The sequence below is a fragment of the Carassius auratus genome, chromosome 29 (assembly GCF_003368295.1).
Source record: "Carassius auratus strain Wakin chromosome 29, ASM336829v1, whole genome shotgun sequence".
Taxonomy (NCBI): domain Eukaryota; kingdom Metazoa; phylum Chordata; class Actinopteri; order Cypriniformes; family Cyprinidae; genus Carassius; species Carassius auratus.
In genome coordinates, this window is record NC_039271.1 from 6,489,762 (window position 1) to 6,516,469 (window position 26,708).

At 39.3% G+C, this 26,708-nt stretch overlaps 2 protein-coding genes and 1 long non-coding RNA gene across 6 annotated transcripts; all 3 read right to left on the reverse strand.

Annotated features, from left to right (window-relative positions):
• Positions 1–13,295, reverse strand: LOC113047905 (tubby-related protein 3-like). Of its 4 annotated transcripts, none has more exons than XM_026209275.1 (12): positions 13,143–13,287; positions 8,849–8,890; positions 8,466–8,517; positions 6,419–6,581; positions 5,447–5,590; positions 5,042–5,163; positions 3,943–4,134; positions 3,744–3,856; positions 2,546–2,663; positions 2,367–2,465; positions 2,104–2,275; positions 1–1,082 (listed from the first exon to the last, which is right to left on the reverse strand). In XM_026209275.1, the coding sequence occupies exons 1-12, from the start codon at positions 13,157–13,159 to the stop codon at positions 949–951; spliced, it is 1,368 nt and encodes a 455-aa protein (XP_026065060.1). In that variant the 5' UTR covers positions 13,160–13,287; the 3' UTR covers positions 1–948. The 4 variants fall into 4 exon arrangements, with proteins under 4 accessions (XP_026065060.1, XP_026065064.1, XP_026065062.1 ...); XM_026209279.1 differs by lacking the exon at positions 13,143–13,287 and adding an exon at positions 11,652–11,825; XM_026209277.1 differs by lacking the exon at positions 5,447–5,590 and having other exon boundaries at positions 13,143–13,295.
• A 2,147-nt stretch (positions 13,296–15,442) lies between these two features.
• LOC113047907 (uncharacterized) lies at positions 15,443–26,706 on the reverse strand. The gene is made up of 4 exons (XR_003276364.1): positions 25,734–26,706; positions 25,192–25,240; positions 16,551–16,596; positions 15,443–15,499 (listed from the first exon to the last, which is right to left on the reverse strand). It is a non-coding gene; the product is annotated as an uncharacterized LOC113047907 (long non-coding RNA).
• LOC113047906 (putative SCAN domain-containing protein SCAND2P) lies at positions 18,076–22,652 on the reverse strand. The gene is made up of 2 exons (XM_026209280.1): positions 21,446–22,652; positions 18,076–18,133 (listed from the first exon to the last, which is right to left on the reverse strand). The coding sequence occupies exons 1-2, from the start codon at positions 22,565–22,567 to the stop codon at positions 18,131–18,133; spliced, it is 1,125 nt and encodes a 374-aa protein (XP_026065065.1). The 5' UTR covers positions 22,568–22,652; the 3' UTR covers positions 18,076–18,130.
• Positions 26,707–26,708: the final 2 nt, after the last annotated feature.

Below are 26,708 nucleotides of genomic sequence, written 5' to 3' on the forward strand. Positions count from 1 at the left end.
TTTGGTGAGCAAAGACAAGTGAAAAGACAAATAAAAACATAAAGTGTTAAAAATGTCATATTCATGAACATGCAAAATGCAAAAAAGTACATCAGCATCATCCAAATAAAAAAATAAAATCTCATAAAGAAACATCTAGGATGACCAGCATATTTTAAGATATGAAAACGTTCACTTCCGTAATGCATCTATATAATTTACTGTAATTCCCAGTTGCTCTATTACATGATTTTTCCGATTAATTTTCTGAATGCAAAATATAATTTCTTATTTTTTTCTTTTAATTTCAGTGGTGAACTCTAAGGAAGCTTGTTTCCTCCTCTGGATAAAAAAATAATAATAATCAGAATTTCAAGATATAAACTCAGCATTGTGCAAAATATTAAGAATTGTGATATAAACAGAGAATAGTGAGATATAAACAGAATTGCACGATATAATTGCAGAAACATGAATGCTGAAATTGTGATATAAAAACTCACAATTGTGCGGGGGAAAAAGTTAACTCTAAAAATACAAACAAGTTTCAATAAAAATCTGAACAGTTTGTGTGAGATTCTCCATGACATCATACTCTTCATATCCATCAGACACTTACTAAACATCACAGAAAACATCACAAAAAGCCTAAATAAAATCTCTCTCTCTGCATTTCAGAATAAACCCCTCAGTTTAGTTTTCTAGTGGTCTATTAAAACATAAATCCAGTGAAAAAGAAACATAAGGAAAATAAGTCGTGGGATCATCTTGTCAGTTATTTCATGTAGTAAAAAGTTAAATGATTTGATGTGTTTCCTCTACAAAAATAATTTCTTTGGTCCTTTTATTTCTGATTATTGTGATATAGCACAAATCCTCGGACACACTGGAGACACGGTGAGGAGGATCGTGCTCTAGTGTCCTGAGTGTGTGTGTGTGTGTCTGTGTGTGTGTGTGTGTGTCTCATGGTCACTCGCAGGCCAGTTTGCTGTCGAAGCTGGACAGGCCGATAGCAAAGGCCTGCAGGGCACACATGGGGTAGTTAAAGTCCAGAGTGAAGATGTCCTCCGCCACACGACCAAACTGCATCACGATGTATTCAGCTGAAAACACACGATCACAACAACACCCAGAGACTGAGCATGAGAAACCTACCTGGAAAAGTCCATTACATGAATAATATGTGCAATATATGATCTAATTTGATTTATATATATATATAAATAATATTTTTGCTTTTTAAATGTAATTTGGTACAAACTTCTTATAATACATATTTTTTTTAATTATTAATTAATTTTATTTCATCTTATTACCAACATTTCTCATTTTTATTTAGATTATGTGTTCAAAAATAACTATAACTATACTATAAATAAGACGTATATAAAAAAATAAACATTTCTAATACAACTTTAAAATTACAGATATTTCAACTAAAATAATCAATAAAGAATATATGACAATAAAAATTAAAATAGAAAATAAAATATTCAATGATGCAATATTTCTCATTTTCATTTAGTTTAATGTGATTTATGAAAATAACTAACTAAAACTGAAATATAAGGAAATGAAAAAATGACTAACATCAATTCAAAATATTATCTAAATGTAATACAAAATAGAAAATAAAAAGTAATACAAATTATATACATTTAAAAAATACAATTAAAAAATGACTACAATAAATTAAAAATCACTAACACTTCAACTAAATTTAAAATAAACATAAAAAATATAAAAAGCTAAATCTATATTTTGAATATGATACCCAAATATTTCTCATGAAGAATACACACACACACATATATAATTACCGTATTTTCCGGACATAAGTCACACTTTTTTTCATAGTTTGGCTGGTCCTGCGACTTACAGTCAGGTGCAACTTATTTATCAAAATTAATTTGACATGAACCAAGAGAAATGAACCAAGAGAAAACATTACCGTCTCCAGCCACCAGAGGGCGCTCTATGCTGCTCAGTTCTTAGACTTATACTTAGGTGCGACTTATAGTCCGAAAAATACGGTGTATATATATATATATATATATATATATGTATGTGTGTATGTATATATGTATATGTGTGTTGATGTGTGACAGATGTGAGGTGACTTACGGTCGTTCTCGTGCACGATCTGGAAGTTCTTGACGGAGGCCTGCGTGACTCTGCCGTGGAAGTTGAGCACGTAAGACTGTGTGTCGTCGTTCCACACCGGCGCTTTATTGTGCAGCTCGATCAGATTCTCCAGCGAGAGATTCTGCCATTTACTCAGCAGAGACTCCTGCTCCTGAAACACACACACACACACACACACACACACATCAGCTGCTGCGCTCATGGTGATGATTTGATTGACAGCTGCGAGCGGAGACACTCACACACGCCGGACGAACCGGAACACGCTCGAAGTTCATGTTCATCCCAGGAATGATGACGGTCATCTTCCGCGGCCCTTTGAAGCCCAGAACATTGGTCTCCTAAACACACACACACACACACACACGATAATAAGAAGAGGACGAACCAGTCAGAAACAGAGAGGGACAGAGACACTGACGTAGCAGATGGTGGCGAGCTCCTGCCGAGTGTTGGTCTCCTCCAGCAGCGCTCCGGGGGTTTTCGAGGGGTTCGTGCCGTTATCGTACACCGTAAACCTGGTTCCCATCAGATTCGACCTGCGGGGAACACCGAACACCATCAGCTCAGGATCTACGGACAGCATCTGAGGCACAACATCTGCTCAATGTGAGGAGCTGGGCAGCGAAGGGTTAACAGCACAAACCTAAAGCCTGTGTTTTTAATAAAACACATTAATTACTCAGTAAAAAATATATGCACAATGTTTTAGATGCCATCCTAAAAAATAAAAAGGCACCTGTGTATTTTCATTATTTATACTGTGAAAAAAATCATATTAGAAATGTTATTTAAAACTTTTATATGAAATTACTACCGATTTTATACTTAGCTGTATTACTGACATTTTTATTTGAACCTATTTATTTTTATTTATTGAAATCTATCTTTCATAATTTATTAGCTTTTTATTTAAAAGTTTTTTTATCATTTACTTTAACATTTTGTATTATTTGTTACATTTTTATTTTTATTTAATTATAAATATTTTTACATAATTTTTTTCTAATTCTACAATTTTGAATATTAATTATTTTTTTATTTATTTATAACATTTTAATTATTTTTAACTATTTTTATTTATGTATTTAAATTTTTATTTTTTATTATTTATATATATAATATTTTTAAAATATTTTTACTGTTTTTATTCACCAATTTTTCAAGGCCCCCCAACACTCATGGTCAATTTTAATAAAATTATTTTGTATTTTTTAAATTTTAAATTATTTTCAACTATTTTTATTTATGTATCTTAATTTAATTTTTTTTTATGTAAATAATTTTTTTTTTTTTTACTTTTTCATGGCCCCCCAACACTCATGCTCAATTTTAATAAAATTATTTTTACAATTTTTAATTATTTTCAATATGTTTCTTAATCTAATTTCGATTTTTTTTTTTTTTTTTTAAATGTAAATAATATCTTCTTTTTTTTTTTTTTTTCCTATCTTTTTCACCGCCCCCAACATCCCTTTTATTAAGTGTCATCCTCATGTGCTTCCATTGCAAATGCAGTACTGCAACAACAGTTTACACTAAAATAGACAGAGGAGCGTTTAATATGATCCGATCGTTTCCCGAGTCGAGATGAGACGAAACACACAAGAGAGCACAACCTCAGTTTTCCTATGAAGCTCTCCGCCTCTCGGGACAGATCTGTGGCGTCCACAGAGATCAGATAGTTGGAGGTTTTGCTCTTTTTCCTCTTGCGTCCGGCCAGTAAGAACACCTGAGAGAGAGAGAGAGAGAGAGAGAGGGAGTGAGCGAGAGAGGTTTAACCGTGAGCAGAAGTGATTGTGAAGGATCAGATCACACCTTCTTGCCGTCTTCTCTCTCCAGGTGCATGAAGTACGTGGGATAGAGACCGCGGTCCATGCCCTTCTTGTCCCGTGAGATGCGACACTTGACGGTGACCCCCCTCGGAGCCGGACGGAGCACAAACTCCTCCAGATTATCCACCTCTATGGAGGAGCCCTCGGGCGACGGGGAACCCAGCGGGACACACTCCTGACGGGACACACACATTTAACGTGATTTTCATCTCTGTCTCTGCGAGCATGAGGAAGGTTCACGAACTGAATGAAACACTTTTCTGTATCCCAGTTTAATGTTCAGAGTTTAATGAACGATCTCTTCCGCTTTTAGGCCACTGCAACTTCCAAAGCAGAGCAGTTTATGAAAATTAAGCACAAGATTAAACCTTGAGGCAGTGTTACACAACAGGATAAAACAATATTGATATGATCCGCCATTATTATTCAATTTATTCCAAATTTAAATTATTATTCATTTATCTTAATCTCTTTTTTATTACTTAAATTAATTAATTTATATTTTTCAAAAAAGAGATAATTTAATAGTATATTATTATATTTTTTATTTATTATTTATTTCAATTGTTTTCAAATATTTTTTCATATGTTTTATTATTTTAAACAAATTTGTATAATTTACTAATCAATTAATTAAACTGTATATATTTCTTAATCTAAAATCATTTTTATTTGTAATTTCTTTTAATTTTCAATATTTTATTATTTTGATATTTTTCATTATTTGTTTATTTTTAATCTACTTTGATTATTTATTTATTTTAAGCTACTTTATAATTATTTATTTATTTTAATCAATTTATTTTATATATTTACCTACATTTTTATATATGTTTTTTTTAATATTTATATTTATATTTAAAGCTTCTGTAATTTACTGAATCATTGCAGTTGAATATAATACACTCAAATGTTACGCCTGTTATAGTTACTATAATATATAATACACTATATTTGTAAGATGACAGTTATACAATAAGACAGAAAGAGTTTGCTGTAGGACACACTGTAGTATATTCTCATGGAGCAGTGTGTGTGTGTGTGTGTGTGTGTGTGTGTGTGTGTGTGTGTGTGTGTCTGACCGTGGTGGATTTGGTGCTGGAGGTCGACGCAGGACGAGTGCTCTCTGTGTTCGGCTCTTCATCCTCATCATCATCATCTTCATCATCACTGGCCTCGTCGTAGTTCATGCTGCAAGACAGTCCTGAGAGAAACAGAGTTTAAAGAGATGAGATGAGAAACAACAGACGAGGACTGTCATTTACACACACACCCCTGAGACACACACACACACACACACACACAGAGACACAGACGCAGACACACTCACTTACAGACACACACACACACTCAGACTGTGTGTGCTATTCTTGACATTTTTTAAATGTCCCCAGCATTTATTCGGAAATATGACTTATAGTAATAAACTCTGTATAGTTCTACAGTGTGTGTGTGTGTGTGTGTGTGTGTGTGTGTGTGTGTCTTACCGCGTGTCTCCAGCAGTGTGTGTGTGTCTGGTTCTTCTGCGGAGGGCAGTGAGGTCTGCTGCGGTCGACTGACCGACTGAACCTGGATCTTACAGCACAGATCTGGAGCTTCTGACCCCAGCAGAGCCGCGGGGCCGTCGATGCCTGACACACACACACACACACACACACACACACACACACATCACTTACAATATTATTACCTGTAATCCAGGCCAACACGGAAATTCAAATCTTTTCCCATGAGCTGGTTCGTTTCAGTGAAGAGTTTCAATATACATACACGCGATTATTTTATAAAAGCACCTGATATTGGTGTGAAACGTGTCTTGTTGATGTTGATTAACTTGATGTTTATGTATCTAAAGCATATAAAGTGAATGGACTAGTCTCCATCAGCTCACCTTTTTACATAATTAATGAGAAACGATAAAAACTTTAATCCGGCCTCTTCATTCAAGCTTATTGCTCTTGGGTTTCCTCAGTTCAGTGACTGTTGCAGCAAGTGAAGCGCCGAATGATTCACTCATCACAAGATCAGATTCACCTCTATTTTAACTCATTTTGAGTAAGAGGGTCAGGCGTCTGAAAGGGAGTTCTGATTGAGTAACTTGCTCCAGCCGCAAACGGTTTCAGACGCTTCAGTCTAATTTTAGGTTCCCTTGTTCGCCAAAAAAGAACCGGTTCAAAGGAATCATTTGTTCGTGAACCGAGCATCACTCCGGATCGTTTTCTTGATTGTCTGTAAATAATGCATGTAAATAAAATTCAGTTTCTTGCACAGACTGATGATTTGGCTTCATAAGACCTTGATATTAAGACGGATATTAATTCTGTGTCTTTGATTCGATCACAAAGGACCACGGTTGTTTACATTTGTACTGAAGGAGAGAAGAGTCATGTGCATCTCAGATGTCCCGAGGATAAACGAATCTTTTTTTTAAGTGAAGTATCTCTTTAATAAAGCCTCACCGTCCAGGATGATGTCGCTGGCAGTGCTGAGGTGTGTCTCCACGAGCGGGGCTTGTTCTTCACTTCGGCGGGGACGCGAGCGCCGGGGACGTCCCTCTGAGTTCGGCTGGACCATCAGCGGTTCCTGACGCTTTCGCCGCTGCTTCTGCTCCAGGAGCGCCCTCTACAGACACAACACCATTAACACACTGTTGATTATTCAGCGTTTACTAGATGCATGCAGTGCATTTAACAGAGGATCAGACCATTAGAGCAAATATAAAAGAAGGGAGTTAATGGGTTAATGTGGCTTTATAGAGAACATGCAATCAGATCATGAGATGCATTGAGAGAATTATATATCCATCTAAATATATAATAAATCTAAATATTAAATATAAAAACGTATATAGTCTTGAAAAACAAAAACTAAAAGTAATATACAATAAAATATATAATGAAAAATAATAATGTTGTTATTCTTAAAAATAAATATTAAATATAATTTGTCACTAATTGAAAATGAAGCTGAAGTAAAATATAAATATTATTTACATAAACTTAAAAAAGAAAATTTTTCAGAGTGTTAATATTGTCAACTTAAACTATTAAAAAAAAATGTGGTTTATGTTTATTTTTATTGAAATAAAACCAAATAAATAAAATAAATGGACTCTAAAATAAAATTAATTAAATGCACTCTAAAATAAATAGATAATTATATAAAAACTTCAAATAATATCCTGGCAACTCGCTGAAATAAAAAAAGTAAAAAATTACTAAAACTAAAAGCAAAATAAATTAAAGCGAAACATAAAAATAATAATAACAACATTCAAATAAAAGCTAAAACATTAATACATATTACTGCATAAATAGTACTAAAATAACACTTTTCTATTATACAATATTAGTAATTTAAGCTACGAAATCTTACTTCCATTTGTGTTTTTTCATTATTTTGATGATTATAAAATGTGAAAAACTGTCATACGAAAGCGTAAGCAGGAGCATGCCAATATTTGGCAGCTATTGTAATACAAAGATAACCTTCTACATCTGAGATAAAGAACAGCGAGAGCTCAGTACGGCACAGGAAGTGAACGATAACAGTCAAGCGTCAGGAGGATGAGCAGAAAACACACACAAACCTTACAATAAGTGTAACACTCACAGAAAGAAGTTGACGCACAGTCGCTAGAATCATCCTTACAACAGCAGAACCCAACAGTGTGTGTGTGTGTGTGTGTGTGTGTGAGAGAGGAAGAAGTGGTGTGAAATATCAGCAGACGACAGACAGGAAGAGAAATGAGAGGCTGATGACACAATGAGAGTTTGAGCGAAGAAAGGTTTCACTTATGACAGACAGAGCCGAGGGGCGGAGTCACAGGAAACAAAACCAGCCAATCATTTCACAGCGGAAGTAACACCTAGACAGTGCTTTCATGTGATTTATTGTGTGTTATTCTGTATTGTGTTTGGATGCGCGCTTTTGTGTTTTATGACGCATGTTATTGTGTGTATTTTGGTGTTTCGATATTTGTTGTCGTATTATGATTTATTTATTACTTTTGTGCTTTATTGTGTTTGAAACATGTTATTTTGTGTTACTGTGTTTTAAAGTGCGTTATGTGTTTTCATGTATATTATTGCCAATTGTGTGTTTTTGTGTACTGTATTTATTGTGTTTTGAAGCATGTTATTGTGTTTTGTGCATTAATATGCATCGTTATGATGCATTTTTGTGTATTGCTGTGTTTTACAGTAAAAGATTTTTGGTATTTATTATTGTGTATTGTGTTTTAAAGCATGTTATTGTGCATTAAAGCGTATTATTGTGTTATTGTGATTTGATGCACATTGTGATATGTATTTGAAATGCATTACTATGTATTGTGTTATTTTGTTGTTGTTTTTTTGTGTGTGTTTTGATGCATGTTATTGTTTTGATGTGTTTTGTGTTGAAGTGTGTCATTGTGTTTTGATGCATGTTATTGTTTTGATGTGTTTTGTGTTTTGATGTCAGTATTTGCGTTCAGGATGGTTTTGTCGTGTAAATGTGTCTCACCTGTTTCTCCAGTTTCTGCTGTCTGAGGTTCAGACTTTCATCCTCCAGTGTGCTGAAACACAACAAACAACAATAAACACACACACACACACACATCATTTCATTCAGTAGATAAGTTCATAATTTTCACTAATGGCTGAATCTGAAACACATCATTTGACATGTTGAGAGACTGAACAGATGAAGGATGCACTGTGAGTGATTTCACCGGCATCACTCATCCATCAGTCATTGTGTTGCTAGGCAGACAAACGAGAGGAAATCAATGTCTCACAAACATCCTCACGTACACACATCTACACATGACTGCGGGTCTAGAAACACACACCCACACCGCACAGACCGGAGAAACATTAGAGTGTGGAGCAGAGAGTTTGTTGTACCTGGTCGTGATGATGGACCCGAAGCTGGAGGAACTGGAGGGTCTTTGTTTCCATGGCGATGGCAGACGGATGCGGAGGAGAGAAACACGAGAGAGGAAGAGTCAGTGATGATGAAGATGAGGAACACACACCTGAACGAATGTTTCGTGCTGACGGAGGTAAAGTGACACACAAGCTGTCTGATGTGATATCTGTGTCATCATGAAGACCGGAGGGACCCCCCCCCCCCCACACACACACACACACTCTCTCTGATAGATGCTCTTAAGAAAGAAAGAAAGAAAAGAAAGAAGTGCCGTGAGAGGATGTTTTGAGTGGAAACTTCGGCTCTCAGTGGATCTGAAGATCTCAGAGGAGCAACACATCAACCAACACAAACCTGAGCATCATCTCACACACTCCATCCATCTATCCTTCAATATATTGTATCTGTCTACATCTTTCCAGGAAGAAAACAGAAAGAAAGATCAAATGGATGAAATTAAGCAGTAAATATGCAGTGTTGTGTGAGGAATGTGTGTTCTCTTTTCATCTATCCATCTATCTATCCATGCATCCATCCATCCATCCATCATCCATCCATCATCCATCTATCATCCATCCATCATCCATCTATCATCCATCCATCATCCATCCATCTATTCATCTATCATCCATCCATCATCCATCTATCATCCTTCCATCATCCATCCATCTATTCATCTATCATCCATCCATCCATCCATCTATCATCCATCCATCTATCATCCATCCATCATTCATCCATCATTCATCATCCATCATTCCATCCATCCATCCATCCATCATCCATCCATCATCCATCTATCATCCTTCCATCATCCATCCATCCATCCATCCATCCATCCATCCATCCATCCATCCATCCATCCATCCATCCATCCATCTATCATCCATCCATCCATCATCCATCCATCCATCATCCATCCATCCATCCATCCATCTATCATCCATCCAACTATCATCCATCCATCCATCCATCCATCCATCCATCCATCATCCATCCTTCCATCCAACTATCATGTAATATTTTTTAAACGTGTTTTCCCGTCAATGTTTATGATGTCAATAAATGTCACTAAACCCTGCATCCGTTGATCCGATCATTTATTCTGATTCACTACGTTCTTTCGTTCATTATAGAGGAAGTAATGTCCACATTGGGAAACAACAGCAGCGTCTTTCAGGAAATTAAATGAATGCGTGCAAACACACAAGAGTGAACAAACCCCACACACCCGCTATATAAAACACAAGCTTTGAGTACGAAGCCATCTCGTGTGTGTGTGTGTGTGTGTGTGTGTGTGTGTGTACCTGTATGACCAGCGGCTGTAAGCGGTCTGAGAAGAGCTCTTCACCGTCTCCATGTCGAGTGTGTGTGTGTGTGTCTGGGTTTCTCTACCTGTGCAGATCATGAGGGAACACACTCATGACAGCCACAGGTGAGCCTCAGGGCGGCTGATGGTTACTATGGCGACAACACCCCAGAGACGCCCTTTGATGATGGTGACGCTGTCGAGCGTTTGGTGTCACTCTGAAGTGTGAACGCTTCTCACATGAAACACACCAGCCTACGACTGCATTAATGCATGTTTGACATTTGCAATAGAGCATGATCTAAAACTTTTTAACTGTAATTTGGTATTATAGTATTCCTCAATCAATCTTTAACTGTCCTAACCTTCTCTGAACTGTGATTTGGGACATCTATGCATGTATACATAGTAACATTCACAGGTTTTCTCAGTTTTCCTCGCTTTGGCTCAACTAATATTTTATTGTTTCTCGAAACAACACGCTCAGATTTCTGAACGATTCGTTTCTTGTTCCTGCTAGCGTTAAACTTCTTATGCATTTAAGCAGACTGCATTTGTTTTGGGCCTAAAAGTGCATTTGTCTTCTTTTTGCATAAATGCAAATGACCTGTTGATCAAAACTGATGAGTGCAAAATTCTCAGTGCAAAATTTTAAAAACAAATTTCACCATGTGAGCCATTTTGCAACTTTAATAAGAAGAAATATATATTTAATTTACACAGTGAAGAATATGCAGTGTTTTTATACGTTTGTTTACTTTTTACAATGCATTTTTTTTAGTTTTTCTACTGTAGATATTTGTCCTGTTTCTTAAAATAAGTTTCTTATTCTTACTGAACCGCTGTATTCAGTGAACTTGAGTTTTGTTTTTGTTTTTATCAGTTTTTGGTGATCTTGACATTGGTGACAAGAATAATGTAAACTCTTTGGCAGGGTTCAGACGTCTTTGCTAAAACACACATGTGGGAGATGAGGAATGAATAAAAATAACAAAAATAAATTAATCAAGCCCATTAATGGAATGTTTGAGTCATGCTCCGAGCTATGACTCATTTCCTCTTTCCATATTGTGAATAATAAATGTGTAACATGTCAGTGTAAACAAGATTTTATGAACCGAGGAGGAAGTTTTGAGGAAGTTTCTGAACTTTTATTTTAACAAGAAGGAACGTTTAGAAAGTCAGACTCAGGTCTGCGAGTGGATGGACCGTTTTCAGGCTTTGTGAATGAACTCCTTGAAAATGCACGCTGCGATTGGTGAAGCCAGGCCAGCTGCATTCATCAAAAGAGATCTAGGAGACACACGTGCTAATAGACAAGTAAACACGCTAACATGCATGCTAATACACAGCAAGCCTAATGCATTCTGTGTCTCGGTGCTGTTGGTTATAATAGACCACAACTGTCAGGGTCCAGAAGTAAAACCAGTTATTTTTACCTAAAATTAAAGCATTCAAGACAGATCTACCTTGAGCTTTGAGGTTCTATGATGATAAACGCTTTAGGATCACTTCATTTTTAAAATACTTATTCAACAGCAATCCCAGATTCATCAGGTTTTGAGAAATGTAGCATTGCATCAGTGTCTCAGCAGTGAATGGGTGCCGTCAGAATGAAAGTTGATAAAAACACCACAATAATCCACAGCACTCCAGTCCATCAGTGAACATCTGGAGAAGACAAAAGATTCATGTTTGTAACAAATCCATCATTAAGACGTTTTAACTTTAAACTAACACTTCTGGCTAAATCCATAATCCATAAAATAAAATAAAAAATCAGGTTAAGGATTAATTTCTTACAAACACAGCTTTTCTCTTCTCAAGACATTAACTGATGGACTCGTGATGTTTTTATCAGCTCTCATTCTGACGGCACCCATCCACTGCAGAGCATCCACCGATGAGACACTGATGCTGATGATCTACAAATCTGAGGAAGAAACAAACTCACCCTAATCTTTGATGGCATGAGGATGAGTACATTTTTAGCAAATGTTTCAATTTTGGATGAACTATTCCTCTAATCTTAAAGCAAATGCACCAATTACAGAAGTCACTGTAACCATAGAAAACAGGAAAAACGTTGTGCAATGATCGCCCACTCCAATGAAGCAATGCAAAGAGAGATTGTCTCTAATTACTCACTCCATATGAACATTATTAACAGCAGAACACACACACACACAAATGTTTTTTTAAGGTGTAGAGAATTTTTCTATTATAACAAAATAAATGCACTCTTAGAAATAATACATTATCATCTTAAAATAATACATATTTAAGCAATAATTTTTAAATGTAATATAAATAAGTTACGATTATATTAGATTATCAGTTCATGCTAACATATTTAATAGTATTATTTATTCATAGAAATTTATTTCTACTTGCACAAACATGCGAATTGGTGATTTCACCTAAATAATCAAAAGGAAACCCAATATACTGAATAAAAATAATTTTATTCTAACATTTTATCATTGTTTTTAAATCAGTGAAAATGTACAAGAAGTAGCTAGCTACCACAAATGCCTGATTAATGCAGAAATATTTCACAATTAAAACAATCAATTATTATTGTGGCATTGCAACAATTAGAACGGGGGCTTGTTATAAAAAAAACAATGTCAAATGGATGTGACTATAAACTGAAAAATATTTGTAAAAGTCCAGTTTTCTGCGGCTACGCTATGACGTCACGCACACGCAGTCATTACGTACGAATTACATCACCGCGAATCTTTATTTTGCCCGCTCTTCTGGTCTTAATTCAGCTGTCTGACGGGGATCTGTGTGTGTGTTTCGAGTGTTACACCACGCCCGGAACGCAACAGGACCCACCGAAAAAAACAAAGCAAAGTTAGGAAAGATACACACATGCACGCGCACACCGCACTCCCCAAACGCACGTCGCTTTTTGATCATTTCTAAGAACTGTGTTTCCATCGGTGGCTTACCTGCTGTAGTAACTCATGTTTATCCGCCGTTGCTATGGATTCCTCTGCTGCTGCCGCGCCGCGTCCCCGTGCGCTGAACCCGCAGCGGCAGTGACGAGAACGCGCATGCGCACACGGTTACGAATCCTTCGGTCAAAAGCAAGAGCTTGAATACAAATGGAAATCACCCTCTTTTTTTTATTTAATGATGAACAATATGCCGATTTTACAGTGAGTAATATAAACAAAGAAAACATTAAATAAATAAATAAATAAATAAATAAATACATTTCGTTTTGACTCAAGTTGGTGGATAGGGAAAAATGATTTAAACCTCGAATCTCTTTTTAAAGATGACTCAATAATCTTAATTTAAAATCTGATATCAAATGTTACCAGCAAAATGTTAATAAAAAAAGAGAACATAATAAAATAAAACTCTTCCTGTTCTTCAAGTATTATTGTGGGAAGTGTCGCCCTCTATCGGTGACTGGTTTTAATGCAGCTGCTGTGGTTTTGGTTTGCTGCTGAGCTTCGATCACGTTCTCAGAACTTCAGCAAACGTTCTAAATGATCAACAAATATTATTCCAGTAACGTTAATAGAACATTCGTTCAAAGGAATCCGTTTTTTAATCATGTTCTCAAAATGTTAGCACAAAAACATAATTTATCATGGAACGTTTTTCTCTGAAACGTTTATCTGGACGTTCCTCTAACGTTTTTAAATTGTTACTTCTTGTTTTAGAACGTTCAGAGAACACTCAAAACTAAAATAATGTTTGTCAAATGATCAAATGGAATGTTCCATTAACAATCATCCAGCCTAGATTTATTTTTATTTTTAAACATTTAAAAAATAACTTGAAGCAAAACATTCTTAGAACTGATTTTTGGGCTTGTGCAGGTCTCCAGCAAAACCTTTGGTGGGGCTGGTTGAGGTAGTTTTATTGATTAGGTTAAAATAATTAGTTCGGGGAAAAGAAAGATCCACATTAACAAATGCATGGCGTATTATACGTGTGAATGAAGCGAAAAAATACTTTTTGGATAATTTAAACGACAGATTAATGAATTTATATCTTAAAATCTCTACTAGATGGCAGTGTAGAGTATTTTTCCTGTTCATCTCAACTATTAACTACACTTGCTTTCATAAGGTTTGTAACAAAGTTCTGATGGTTTTGAATCTTGTTAAACAAGTGATGAGAAAGAGTGAATGTGAGAATCTGTCAGGTGGTTGTTCAGCATTTAACAAGCAGTCCCGATTTGTATAAAATGTATTTTCTGTGTTGCACCTGTGTATACATTTTGCTTGCAAAATAGCCCAAAATAGTGGCACACTGGGAGTCTACGGCGTAGGTGTTTTCTGAACCCTTCGTTCTTCATCTGCCACAATAACATGAGAGACGACATGAAGGAAGACAAGAGAAAAACACATGCAGCTGCTCATCCTACATACATGAGATTATTTATACAGATCCTCTCCATGAAACACGAAAAACACAATCTGACTCTGGACGGGAAGTGTGTGACAAAACAAGATGAATTAAACCTTTGGGAACATTATAATGCTTGCATTGCACATTTGTAGATGCATAAACATAATTAGTACAAAAATAGCTCTGATGGTGAAACAAATATAACCCAAGTGTGCTATGGCTGGACATTTAGGAGACGTGTCTAGCTCTGAACACACTGTAAAAATGATATGATTTAAGTCATACTGTATGTTTTTCCATTACTTTAACTATTCAAATTAAATAATTTAACCCCTTAATTTTTTTAATCAAATGAGGTTTGACTAAATTCAGTTAAAGTCAATCTGACATCCTTATATTTAAAGGGATAGTTCACTCAAAAATAATAATTCTGTCATCATTTACTCACCCTCAAGTTGTTCCAAACAACTTTTTGTTTTCTTTCTTCTGTTGTGCACGAAAGAAGATATTTTAAAGAACGCTGATAACCAGCGACTTCAGCATATCTTCTTTTGTGCACAACAGAAGAAAGAAACTAAGAAACCCTTTTCAAAGCACAAGGCACTGATTGAACTTTTTTTGTCAAATGCAGAAACATAATTTCTGGCCCTGCAAAATGACTTTTTTGACTGTGCATCTAATTAGCTGCATATTTCAATAGGAAAAAAAAAATGAAGAAAGAATTGTAAAAAAATATTGCATGAGTTTTTTAAAATGAAAACGTCCCTCAGTCTCACGTCTGATCTGTGGGTTTGCATCAGGCTCTGATTCTCGCCGCTGTTGATTCAGGGCAGTGTGGATTGATACGCTGGAAATAAAGCAGTGAATTCTCGGCCTGCGAGCCAGAAGTTGTTTTTGACATCACTGTGGGTGGACGGTGTGTGAAGTCTCCGCTGCTCTGTGGAAAAATACAGGGAACACAAACAACAGCAAATGAGTGTGGCTTGTGCATCAGGAACCGTCTGGAAAATGACTGGCACATGATGGCTGCAATCTGAATCCCGAGTGATTTAGTGTTTCTGCGGTGCTTTAAATCACTTCATTACTGTGCGGTTATCTCAACATTACATCAAACTGACCCTATGCTGCTCATGGTGTTATAGTGATGGATTCAACAGTTACTCTTCAGAATCTTTCATCAAAAAGCAAGGAGTTTTTCATGGTTGATAATAAGTAGTAAACCCCTTCCTTTCAGTTTTTTTTTCTTAAATATTAATGCATTTTGTGGATTCACTGTAAAAAAAAAAAAAAAAAAAAAAATACCATTAATTTACAGTAAACAACTGGCAGCTAGATTTCACTGCATAATGCTGTGATTCTACAGTAATATGCAACAACAGTTTATTACCGTAAAAAATATTACAGTACTGTGTTGTAAAAAAAATATAAAATGTACAGTATAACACTGTAGGTTTTTGGTTGCTTTTATACTGTTTTATTATATCTACTGTAATCTCATAAACGCTATTACTGTAAAATGTATTAAAATACAGTAGAATGTGATTTTTATGTTTTTAAAATGTACATTCTAAAATGAAAACCACAGAAAATAGATGTTTTTGAAACATTAAAGCCAATTATATCTGGAATGCACCATTGCAGTTGAACGGGACACAATGCTCTGATTTCACACGAGGATGTGGTTACAGAACAGAATGCAGAAAGTTTACAGAAAGATGCAGAAGTGCTGTGATTTCACATAAACATTAATTTGCAGAACACTGTGCTGACTTCACATGAACATCTGGACTGAGAACAGAATGCTGTGACTTCATATGAACGTCTGTGTAGTTGCAGAACACAATGCTCTGACTTTGCATTACTAAACAAAGCCCCGCTCAAAGTCCAAAAATTATTATTTTTTTTTTTGTGAAGGTGGCTACATGAGGATTCACAGTTGAAGCATTTTTATAGACAAGTTTCCCTGTTTTCTTGGCGATCTCCTTCACCTGAATGTCCTTTGTTCCTCTCTTAGGGTTCAATCCAATGAAACGCCTAAAACGAGAAATATGAGATATTAGGCTTGGTAAATCAAGATGAATTGCATTTAAGACCATTCTAAGATGTTTATTTTTAGATTTATCAGAGAACGATCTCATTTCAGATAAGACCAACCCTTGTGAGGACTTAAAATGATGCCTACTCGAAAACAACAGACAAAACTGCCAAAGTTTCCTTATATTATTATTATTATTATCACAACATGTAAATATTGATTTAACGTGTTTCAGATTAACAATCAGATTAACGTTAACTTACTGCATGGTTATCTTAGAAATGTAAATTTCTGCCATATAAATATATTACTTTGACACAATATGTATCAAAGCACTACAGATAAACACAAATTAACATATTTTTCATCAAATCAAGTCTCTTCTTGGCTCTATTCATCCAAAACCCTTCGAAACATTCATAAACAGATCAGATTTTTTTATTAGAACCATATTTAAAGTTACAAGTATGCTTCTTCAGCATTCTACTAACTTTATTTTCACCCAAAATATGATGTTATTTTATCGTTTATTTTTAATATTCTCAACATTTGAAAATTCTTGTTTTCTTGTGGTGATTAGAACGTTATTTAAAGGTTACAAAAACATTTCTTAAAACAATAACATCATAAGGATGTTTTGAGAATAAGGATGTTTTCTCTCAGCATTATGAGAACATACATATTTCTTTATGTGTGTGCCAATTTCAGATACAGTTCAAATTGAGGAAGTTTCTAATGAGTAAAGCACAATGTTTGTGTTTTCTTTATAGTAAATGCTTCTTACTTTGGTATTTTGAGATTCAGATATTTTTAAGTGCCTCTTTATATTCTAATTATGTTCCTTCTTAAAGAAAAATGGTATATGTGAGGATTTCCAGTCCACCGAGACTGCTCTCCTTAGAGTTACAAATGATCTGCTCTTATCATCTGATCGTGGGTGAATCTCTCTATTAGTTTTATTGGATCTTAGTGCTGCGTTTGACACAATTAAACATAACATTCTTTTGCATAGACTTGAACACTTTGTTGGCATCAGTGGAAGTGCATTAGCATGGTTTAAATCGTACTTATATGAATGAAGAATGAAGATGTATCTTATCGATCACAAGTGCAGTATGGAGTACCTCAAGGCTAAGTACTACGGCCGCTACTCTTCACGCTTTATATGTTACCCTTGGGAGATATCATCAGGAAACATGGTGTTAGCTTTCACTGTTATGCTGATGATACGCAGCTCTATATTTCCTCGCAGCCTGGTGAAACACACTGTAACAAGGTTCAACACAGTCTCAATAGGAAGGAAGAAGGCAGGGGTCGGCTTGTTGCTGGGACACTCGTTTATTCAGTAATACAAAATAAGAAAAACACGATGCCCTCTGGGCGTAGACAGCAAACGATTGCTTAAACACGGTCAATAACTTCAATAACTTTAAAGCACTGTTGTAGCTTCCCTAGTGCAGAACAAGGTCCCAGCGTGTCTCTCTCTCCTTCTCTCTGCGGTGACTCGGCTTATATCCGGTCTCTCCACGCCAATTACTGCAATCAAACACACGTGTTCGTTAATTGCATTTGACCTACTTACGCCTCGCTCTGCTCCCTCCGTCTCTCTCCCGTTGCGGATTCCGCTAAACCACGCCCCCCTCGCCACATACCCCCACCGCCCGACTCAGGCCGGGGAGCCGTCCGGCCTGCAGCCTCCCCCCCCCCCCTCCTGGAGAGGAAGTCAGCCACAGCCATCTGTACACCCGGCCTGTGGATCACCTGAAATTTGAATGGTTGTAAAGCCAGATACCACCGGGTGATCCGCGCGTTGGTATCTTTCATGCGGTGGAGCCACTGCAGAGGAGCGTGGTCCGAACAGAGGGTGAACTCCCGCCCCAGGAGGTAATAGCGGAGGGTAAGAACAGCCCACCTGATCGCTAGACATTCTTTTTCTATGGTGCTGTACATCGTCTCTCTCTTAGAGAGCTTCCGACTGATGTACAGCACCGGCCGTTCTTCCCCCTCCACCTCCTGGGACAGGACTGCGCCCAACCCTCTGCTCGACGCGTCTGTCTGCAAGATAAAGGGGAGAGAAAAGTTAGGTGCATTCAGGAGCGGTCCGCCACACAGGGCAGCTTTTAACTGGGTGAAAGCCTGCTGGCACTGCTCCGTCCACTGGACCGTATCTGGTGCCTCCTTTTTAGTTAAATCAGTCAGCGGGCTAGCAGTATCCGAAAAATTAAGTACAAACCTTCTATAATACCCTGCCAGCCCCAGGAACTGTCTAACCTCCTTTTTGGTCTTAGGCCTTGGACAAGTTGCAACTGCTGCCGTCTTATCAATTTGGGGACGCACCTGTCCATGACCCAAGTGGAAACCCAGATATCTTACTTCCACCCGCCCAATTGCACACTTCCTCGGATTAGCCGTGAGCCCAGCCCTCCTCAGCGTCTTCAGGACCGCTCGCAAATGCTGCATATGTCGCCGCCAATCCCCACTGTAGATGATGATGTCATCCAGGTAGGCGGCGGCATATGCAGCATGCGGACGGAGAATTTTGTCCATGAGACGCTGAAACGTGGCTGGAGCCCCGAATAGCCCGAACGGAAGAGTGACAAATTGGTGTAACCCGAACGGCGTGGTGAAAGCTGTTTTTTCTTTGGTCATGGGAGACAAGGGGATCTGCCAATAACCTTTAGTTAAATCCAGCGTCGAGTAAAAGCGAGCCGAGCCTAGCCGATCAAGCAATTCGTCCACCCGGGGCATTGGATATGCGTCAAATTTTGACACAGCATTCACCTTTCTATAATCCACACAGAACCGCACGGAGCCGTCTGTTTTAGGTACTAAGACGATCGGGCTCGCCCAGTCACTGTTGGATTCTTCTATTACTCCCATCTCTAGCATTGCCTCTAACTCCCCCTGAACTACCTTTTTTTTATGTTCAGGTAATCTATACGGCCGGCTGCGAACTACCACGCCCGGCTCGGTCTCAACATGGTGCTGAATGAGATTCGTTCGACCAGGCAGGGGCGAGAACACATCAGCAAAGGCTGCTTGAATGGACTTGATATCAGTGAGCTGCGATGGTGAGAGGTGGTCTCCTCCAGGGGCCAGAGCGAGAGATTGGGATTTTGAACTCGCTTCTGGACCGAGATCCTCCTCCCCACTCACTACCGTCGCCAGCAACACTGATTCCGCCTCAGACCATTTTTTTAATAGGTTGAGGTGGTATATTTGATGTGCCCCGCCCCTATCCGTTCGAGCTACCTCATAGTTAAGATCCCCAACCCGCCGTGTGACCTCAAAGGGTCCTTGCCACTTCGCGAGTAACTTTGAACTAGAGGTAGGGAGTAATACAAGCACTTTATCCCCCGGTGCAAATTGACGTAGCCTAGCCCCCCTGTTGTACAACCGACTCTGTTTGTCTTGAGCCTGCAACAAATTCTCCATGGATAGCCGCCCCAACGTGTGGAGTTTTGTTCTCAGGTCCATGACATATTGAATTTCGTTTTTACTAGCAGAAGGTCCGTCCTCCCAAGTTTCTTTAAGGACGTCAAGGACCCCGCGGGGCTGGCGCCCATAAAGAAACTCGAAGGGGGAAAACCCCGTGGAGGCTTGCGGGACCTCCCGTACAGCGAACAAGAGGGGTTCTAGCCACCTATCCCAATTTTTGGCGTCTTCCTGAACGAACTTACGAATCATGGATTTTAATGTGCGATTAAATCGCTCGACCAGCCCGTCTGTTTGTGGGTGATAGACGCTTGTTCGAATCGATCTAATGCCCAATAATTCATAAAGCTCGCGAATAGTACGTGACATAAACGCCGTGCCCTGATCGGTGAGGATCTCCTTTGGGATCCCCACCCGGGGGATTAATTGAAACAGTGCACTCGCCACACTCTTCGCGGAAATAGAGCGGAGAGGCACTGCCTCAGGATATCGCGTTGCATAGTCCACCAGAACTAATGCAAAGCGGTGTCCTCGTGCTGACCGCTCTAATGGCCCGATGAGGTCCATGCCAATTCGTTCGAAGGGGACCTGCATTAATGGAAGGGGGCACAATGGTGCTTTTGGGGTGGCCGGTGGATTCACCAGCTGACATTCACGACAAGCCGCGCACCATCTGCGCACATTCTCGTGAATGCCCGGCCAGAAGAAGCGGGCCATGAGACGGTTTAGTGTAGCCGCTTGCCCTAAATGCCCGGCCATTGGATTACAATGAGCCGCCTGGAAAAGCATTTCCCGGCGGCTTTTAGGTATCAACAACTGGGTTGTATCTTGCTTTGTCTGGGCGTCTTGGGTCACCCGATACAACCTATCTTTTAAAATTGAAAAGTAAGGATAAGAGAGCGGTTGGTCAGGGAGGAGAAGCTGTCCGTCGATCGAGCGAACCTGGTCAAAAGCATTTTTTAGCGTCTCATCGCGGGACTGTTCCAGGGGAAAATCATCGCGCTCCGGGAGGATGTTCCGCTCGGGAGCACTCGGTTCCCCTGCAACAGGTTCCGGTGGTTCCGGTTCAGCCTCTCCCACCTGCGCAACCGCTACTCCATCCCTCCCTTGTTTCCCCCAAGAGCCATCCGAACATAAATACCCCAATAATTCATTAAACGCGGGCCAATTCGTACCCAAAATTATCGGATGCCTGAGGTGCGGGTTAACGGCCACCTCTACTCTATGTTTTTCTCCCCTAAATTTAATATCCACAGGCAAAATAGGGTAATTCACCACTTCCCCGTGTACACACCGAACCCTAACCATGCGGCTATTATCCAATGCCTTCGGATGAATCAGGCTTTGATGGATGGAGGATTGGTTACATCCCGAATCCACCAAAGCCTGATATGTACCCCCCCTGATACTCACTGGTATTTGGTATAAGCCAGCCTGATCGAGGGCAGCCTTTGGCGCGTCGGGGACCCGGATCAACGTCCCCACTTCCATCACCGGACACCTATCGATAAAATGCCCTGGGTCCCCGCAACGCCAACAGGCCGGCCCAGACTTTACCGCCACCCTGGCGGCAGGAAGTAGGTCAAGCGATTGGCGAGGAGAGAGCGGAGAGGCCGGGGCCTGGGGAACGGATCCCATGGGCGAGGTCCCACCCCTGGGAGGAGCCCTGGGACCTGCTGGTGACTCAGCCCCGTAATTCGTCCTCCACCTCGGGGCTAGCTTCGACGGAAGCCCCCCACGGGACCTGGGGAGAGGGACAGATTTAGGGAGAGAGAGGGGAGGGGAGGAGAGAGAAGAAGAGAGAGAAGCAGATGGTAAGGGGTCGCCGACCCCTGGACACGCCACCATTTGGTCTTCCGCCAGCTGGATGGCCTGGTTCAGCGACGTCGGGCGGTGGCACTGGACCCACTGCGCTGTCTTCCTTGGCAGCTTGGCCACGAACTGCTCCAGTACCACACGATCGATCACGTCCTCGACGTCGCTACTGTCGGCCATCAACCACTTGCGGCAGGAATCCCGGAGCTGCTGTGCCATCACGAAGGGCCGGCCAGACTCTTCCAGGGTTAGAGTCCTGAACCTCTGGCGATGTTGCTCCGGAGTCCGACCGACCCGCTGGAGGATGGCACGCTTGAGGTCCTGGTAGGCCAGGAGGTTTTGGACTGGCAGTTGGTGAGCGGCCACCTGCGCTTCCCCGGACAGCAGGGGAATGAGCCGCAGGGGCCAGTCCGCAGGGGGCCACCCTCGAGCCTCTGCCGATTTTTCAAACAGGTCCAGGAAGGCCTCCGGGTCATCCTGAGGCCCCATCTTGTTGAGCGGCAGAGGAGATGTCTGGTCTTTAAACGAAGGGGTGGCCCGGGCCTCCCGGTCTACCCAGCTCCGGAATAGCTCGCGGTCTTCATGCTGGGCCCGGAGGAGCGCCTCGAAGCGTTTGTCCTGCTCCTCCTTGATCGCCAGCATGTGTTGATGTTGTTCCTGATGAAGACCGGCGAGCGACTGGATGATGTCCGCAAATGGCGTACCTGACGGAGATTGCATGGCGGCGATGCTCTTCTTCCTTCCCGGGTTTCGGCACCACTGTAACAAGGTTCAACACAGTCTCAATAGGAAGGAAGAAGGCAGGGGTCGGCTTGTTGCTGGGACACTCGTTTATTCAGTAATACAAAATAAGAAAAACACGATGCCCTCTGGGCGTAGACAGCAAACGATTGCTTAAACACGGTCAATAACTTCAATAACTTTAAAGCACTGTTGTAGCTTCCCTAGTGCAGAACAAGGTCCCAGCGTGTCTCTCTCTCCTTCTCTCTGCGGTGACTCGGCTTATATCCGGTCTCTCCACGCCAATTACTGCAATCAAACACACGTGTTCGTTAATTGCATTTGACCTACTTACGCCTCGCTCTGCTCCCTCCGTCTCTCTCCCGTTGCGGATTCCGCTAAACCACGCCCCCCTCGCCACACACACAAATTTGAAAAACTAATGGAATGCATAGTCGATATAAAAAATTTGATGACGAGTAATTTCTTACTGCTAAATTCAGAAAAATCAGAGGTGTTAATCATAGGGCCTAAAAACTCCACTTGTAATAACCTAGAACATTGTCTAAGACTTGATGGTTGCTCTGTCAATTCTTCGTCATCAGTTAGGAACCTAGGTGTGCTACTTGATCGCAATCTTTCCTTAGAAAGCACGTTTCTAGCATTTGTAAAACTGCATTTTTCCATCTCAAAAATATATCTAAATTACGGCCTATGCTCTCATTGTCAAATGCAGGAATGCTAATCCATGCATTTATGACCTCAAGGTTAGACTACTGTAATGCTTTATTGGGTGGTTGTTCTGCACGCTTAGTAAACAAACTACAGCTAGTCCAAAATGCAGCAGCAAGAGTTCTTACTAGAACCAGGAAGTATGACCATATTAGCCCGGTCCTGTCATCGCTACACTGGCTCCCTATCAAACATCGTATAGATTTTAAAATATTGCTTATTACTTATAAAGCCCTGAATGGTTTAGCTCCTCAGTATTTGAATGAGCTCCTGTTACATTAAACATGAAAACATTTATTTTCTCTCTGGTGCCCGTCACCATTGTGTGTACAGCATGGAATGTGAACAGCAACATTCCCCCTGTGCAGAGCCTGATGGGACGGCTGTTTTTACTGTCCAGTGTAATTATTACTGGACATTCAGTCATCCACACATCCATCAGCATCCCTGATTATCCCAGACCTGATTCACTGATATCAAACCAACATCCAACTAAAACATGTCAGGAAAAACGTTCCATGGATGATGTATTGTCTTTGTGTTATCTGCAGTTGTCCGTGACCTGTGTTGGGTTCACGGTTCTGAAGCTGCTTCGTCAGTGCTCTTAACGAGCTTCCCATGCCAGCGTCTTCACACAGACAGTTAATGAGGTTCTGTTAATGACCATCAGACCAAAACACCCCTCAGAAGACACCATCAAACACCCTAAACATGTTACATAAGCCGTTACGCAATGACTATAAAGACATCAGTGGAGCAGAAGAATCATGAGACAAAATGAGACGCTTTCATATGGTCCATAAATATGGGAAAATCTGATCCATGACCTTCATTACACTGATTCCTGTTGCTGGGAATTAAAAATGTAATTATCTGATTAAAATTGGAATGTATTTTCATTGAAGCTCAGTTGCAGTTGCATAATCCCCGTGTTAAGAGTATGACTTACAAACCAGTTAACCAAGTGCTTATCAGTACTTTTTTAGATTTGATCAATGTCTGACTTTTAAGACTAGTCTCAGCAGTTTATACAAGCGGCCACAGGTCTCGTGATGCACAAACACACCGCGTCTCACCTGAGTGAGAGATAGTTCACAAATGGACAAACAAATCCTGACGGGAAGTTCAACGCTGATCAAACACGCACGTGATTTCTGGGAAAAGAAAAGTCTGCATTTTCACAGCATTCCACATCATGTGCATTATTTCATTAGCCGCTTCTGTATGAGTTTTTGATAAGTCTGTTATATTTATAATATTACACATCAAAATAACTATTGCTGTATAAAATGCATAGTGTTATTTTAGATAAATGTATAGTTTTTATTCATGTTTAAAAAAAATTGTAATTTTGTTGTTTTTTTTTAATTTTATTTTTTTTAAATATGTCTATGTGTTTTTTATTCATTTTATTTTAGTTTTGCCTTATAGATGTTGCATTGGCAACTATTCTTTTAATATTTTTCAAGCATCTATTTTATTTATTTTTTATTTGTAAGTTTATTTTAATTCTGTATTTTTTTATAACATTTTTAATAAATGTATTTTTATGGTTTTAGTTTTAGTTAACTAGCTGCTATCAGAGGTACTGAAAAAAAAGATGTAGGATTTACTTTCTGCTTTAATAAATGTAAAAAATTATTACTAAAGAAACAGCAAGGAACACAATGAATTAACAATGACATTTTGAAGTAGAACCTTGTAAAACATGCTCTAATAATCTTTGCAACATTCATTTTTTTGCATGCATTTGTTAATAAATGATATTGTCAGTATAGTTGCATGCATGTTCCTGCAGGTGAAGAGCATGTGTTCTGCTCCAGGATCTGTGATTGTCTTCATGTTGTGCTACAGAACATCCATGTTTTGCATCCATCTGTGTCAACACCCACCCGTGAGCGGGACAGGGAGGATGTTTTTACACACTTGTTATCCAGTGTCCTAATAAAACAAGAAGCAGGAAAAAAACACTTGCAGCTGCAAACTTGCATAACTTGCAAACGTAATAATATGCATTGCTAAGAACTTAATCTGGACAACTTTAAAGGTGATTTTCTCCATATTTAGATTCAAGATATTCAAATAGTTGTATCTCGGCTAGACATAACAAACCGTGCATCATTGGAAAGCTTATTTATAAAGGTTTTTTAAAAAAAACAGTGCTGAAATGCTTTCCTCAAATGCGTCTGCTTTGACTCGGACATATGTATTATCTAAAGGGTAAATCATTAGTCTGCTGTTAGTTTCAGTAAATAACATCAGGACTCCAGTTGAAGGTTGATTTTATTATATAAGAGAACCATTCTAAAATGACCCTCAAAGCTTAGACCTCATTTTCTGCTAGAACTTGAGAAAAATGTGCAGCGTGTGTGTTGAGACGGTCTGGCGAGCTCATACCTGTGCGGTGAGATCATTCACACTCGTATATACTCACATAAAGCCTGTCAGCGGCGTGATCGATGGCTCTTTACAGTTAAAGCAGCGGAGTAAGAACAGAATGTCCCAGAACTTCACACTGACTCCGAGAGCGATGGTGAGAGTGTGCTCATTATCTCCAGGATGAAACGTAACACCTAATGATTTTGTGCAATCGTGTTGAGAAACATGACTTTGAACAAACATTCTATTAATGTTAGCGTTCAAAGTGTCTTCAAAACGTTAGCACAAACACACGGAATGTTTTTTTAAATGTTGCCACTGGTTTCAGAACGTTCAGAGAACATTCAAATGTAACGTTCCAATAATGTTTCCAAATCGCTGAAATGGAATACTCATGGGAACTTCATGGGAAGAACGTTAAGGAAACGTTCGTAGAACATATTCTGGTGATTTGGGACACTGAATCTGATCTCTAACAGACATGTGCTGTCAGTGCTCGACGATGAACAAAGATCTATTTCTGCTTTGTGGGTCACTCACTAATGTAACGTCCATCCAAAAATACCTGCGTCCGCTTCCTGACCTTCCGCTCACTCTTACTCTTAGACCTATGGAAACACAAGTCTGCAATCTGCTACTTGTGGAATAGCATGCTAGTATTCATGCAGTACGTATTCTTGCATTGAAAATGAATTAAACATATGTATCTCACTCAGTCTCACCATGCATTTCCAAAAACACCCGGAGAAATCTATTCAGCATGATTTGAATTCTGCAATCGTTTCGGGTGCAGAAGCGTCGCATGGACTTCAGTCTGGAGGAGTGTGCTTGATTTCGCTCAAGGACACGCACATGTATTCACATGAGTGAAGCTGGCGGAGAGATCGGTTCACTCACAGAAATGCAAAGTCATCTGAATCCACTTGGCAGTGTGTAAATGTCCTTCTGTTAAAAGACTAAACATGATCACTGCTCAACAATTAAAAGGAGATTGCAAAAACCTTGTGATTTATGACACATTGATGAGACT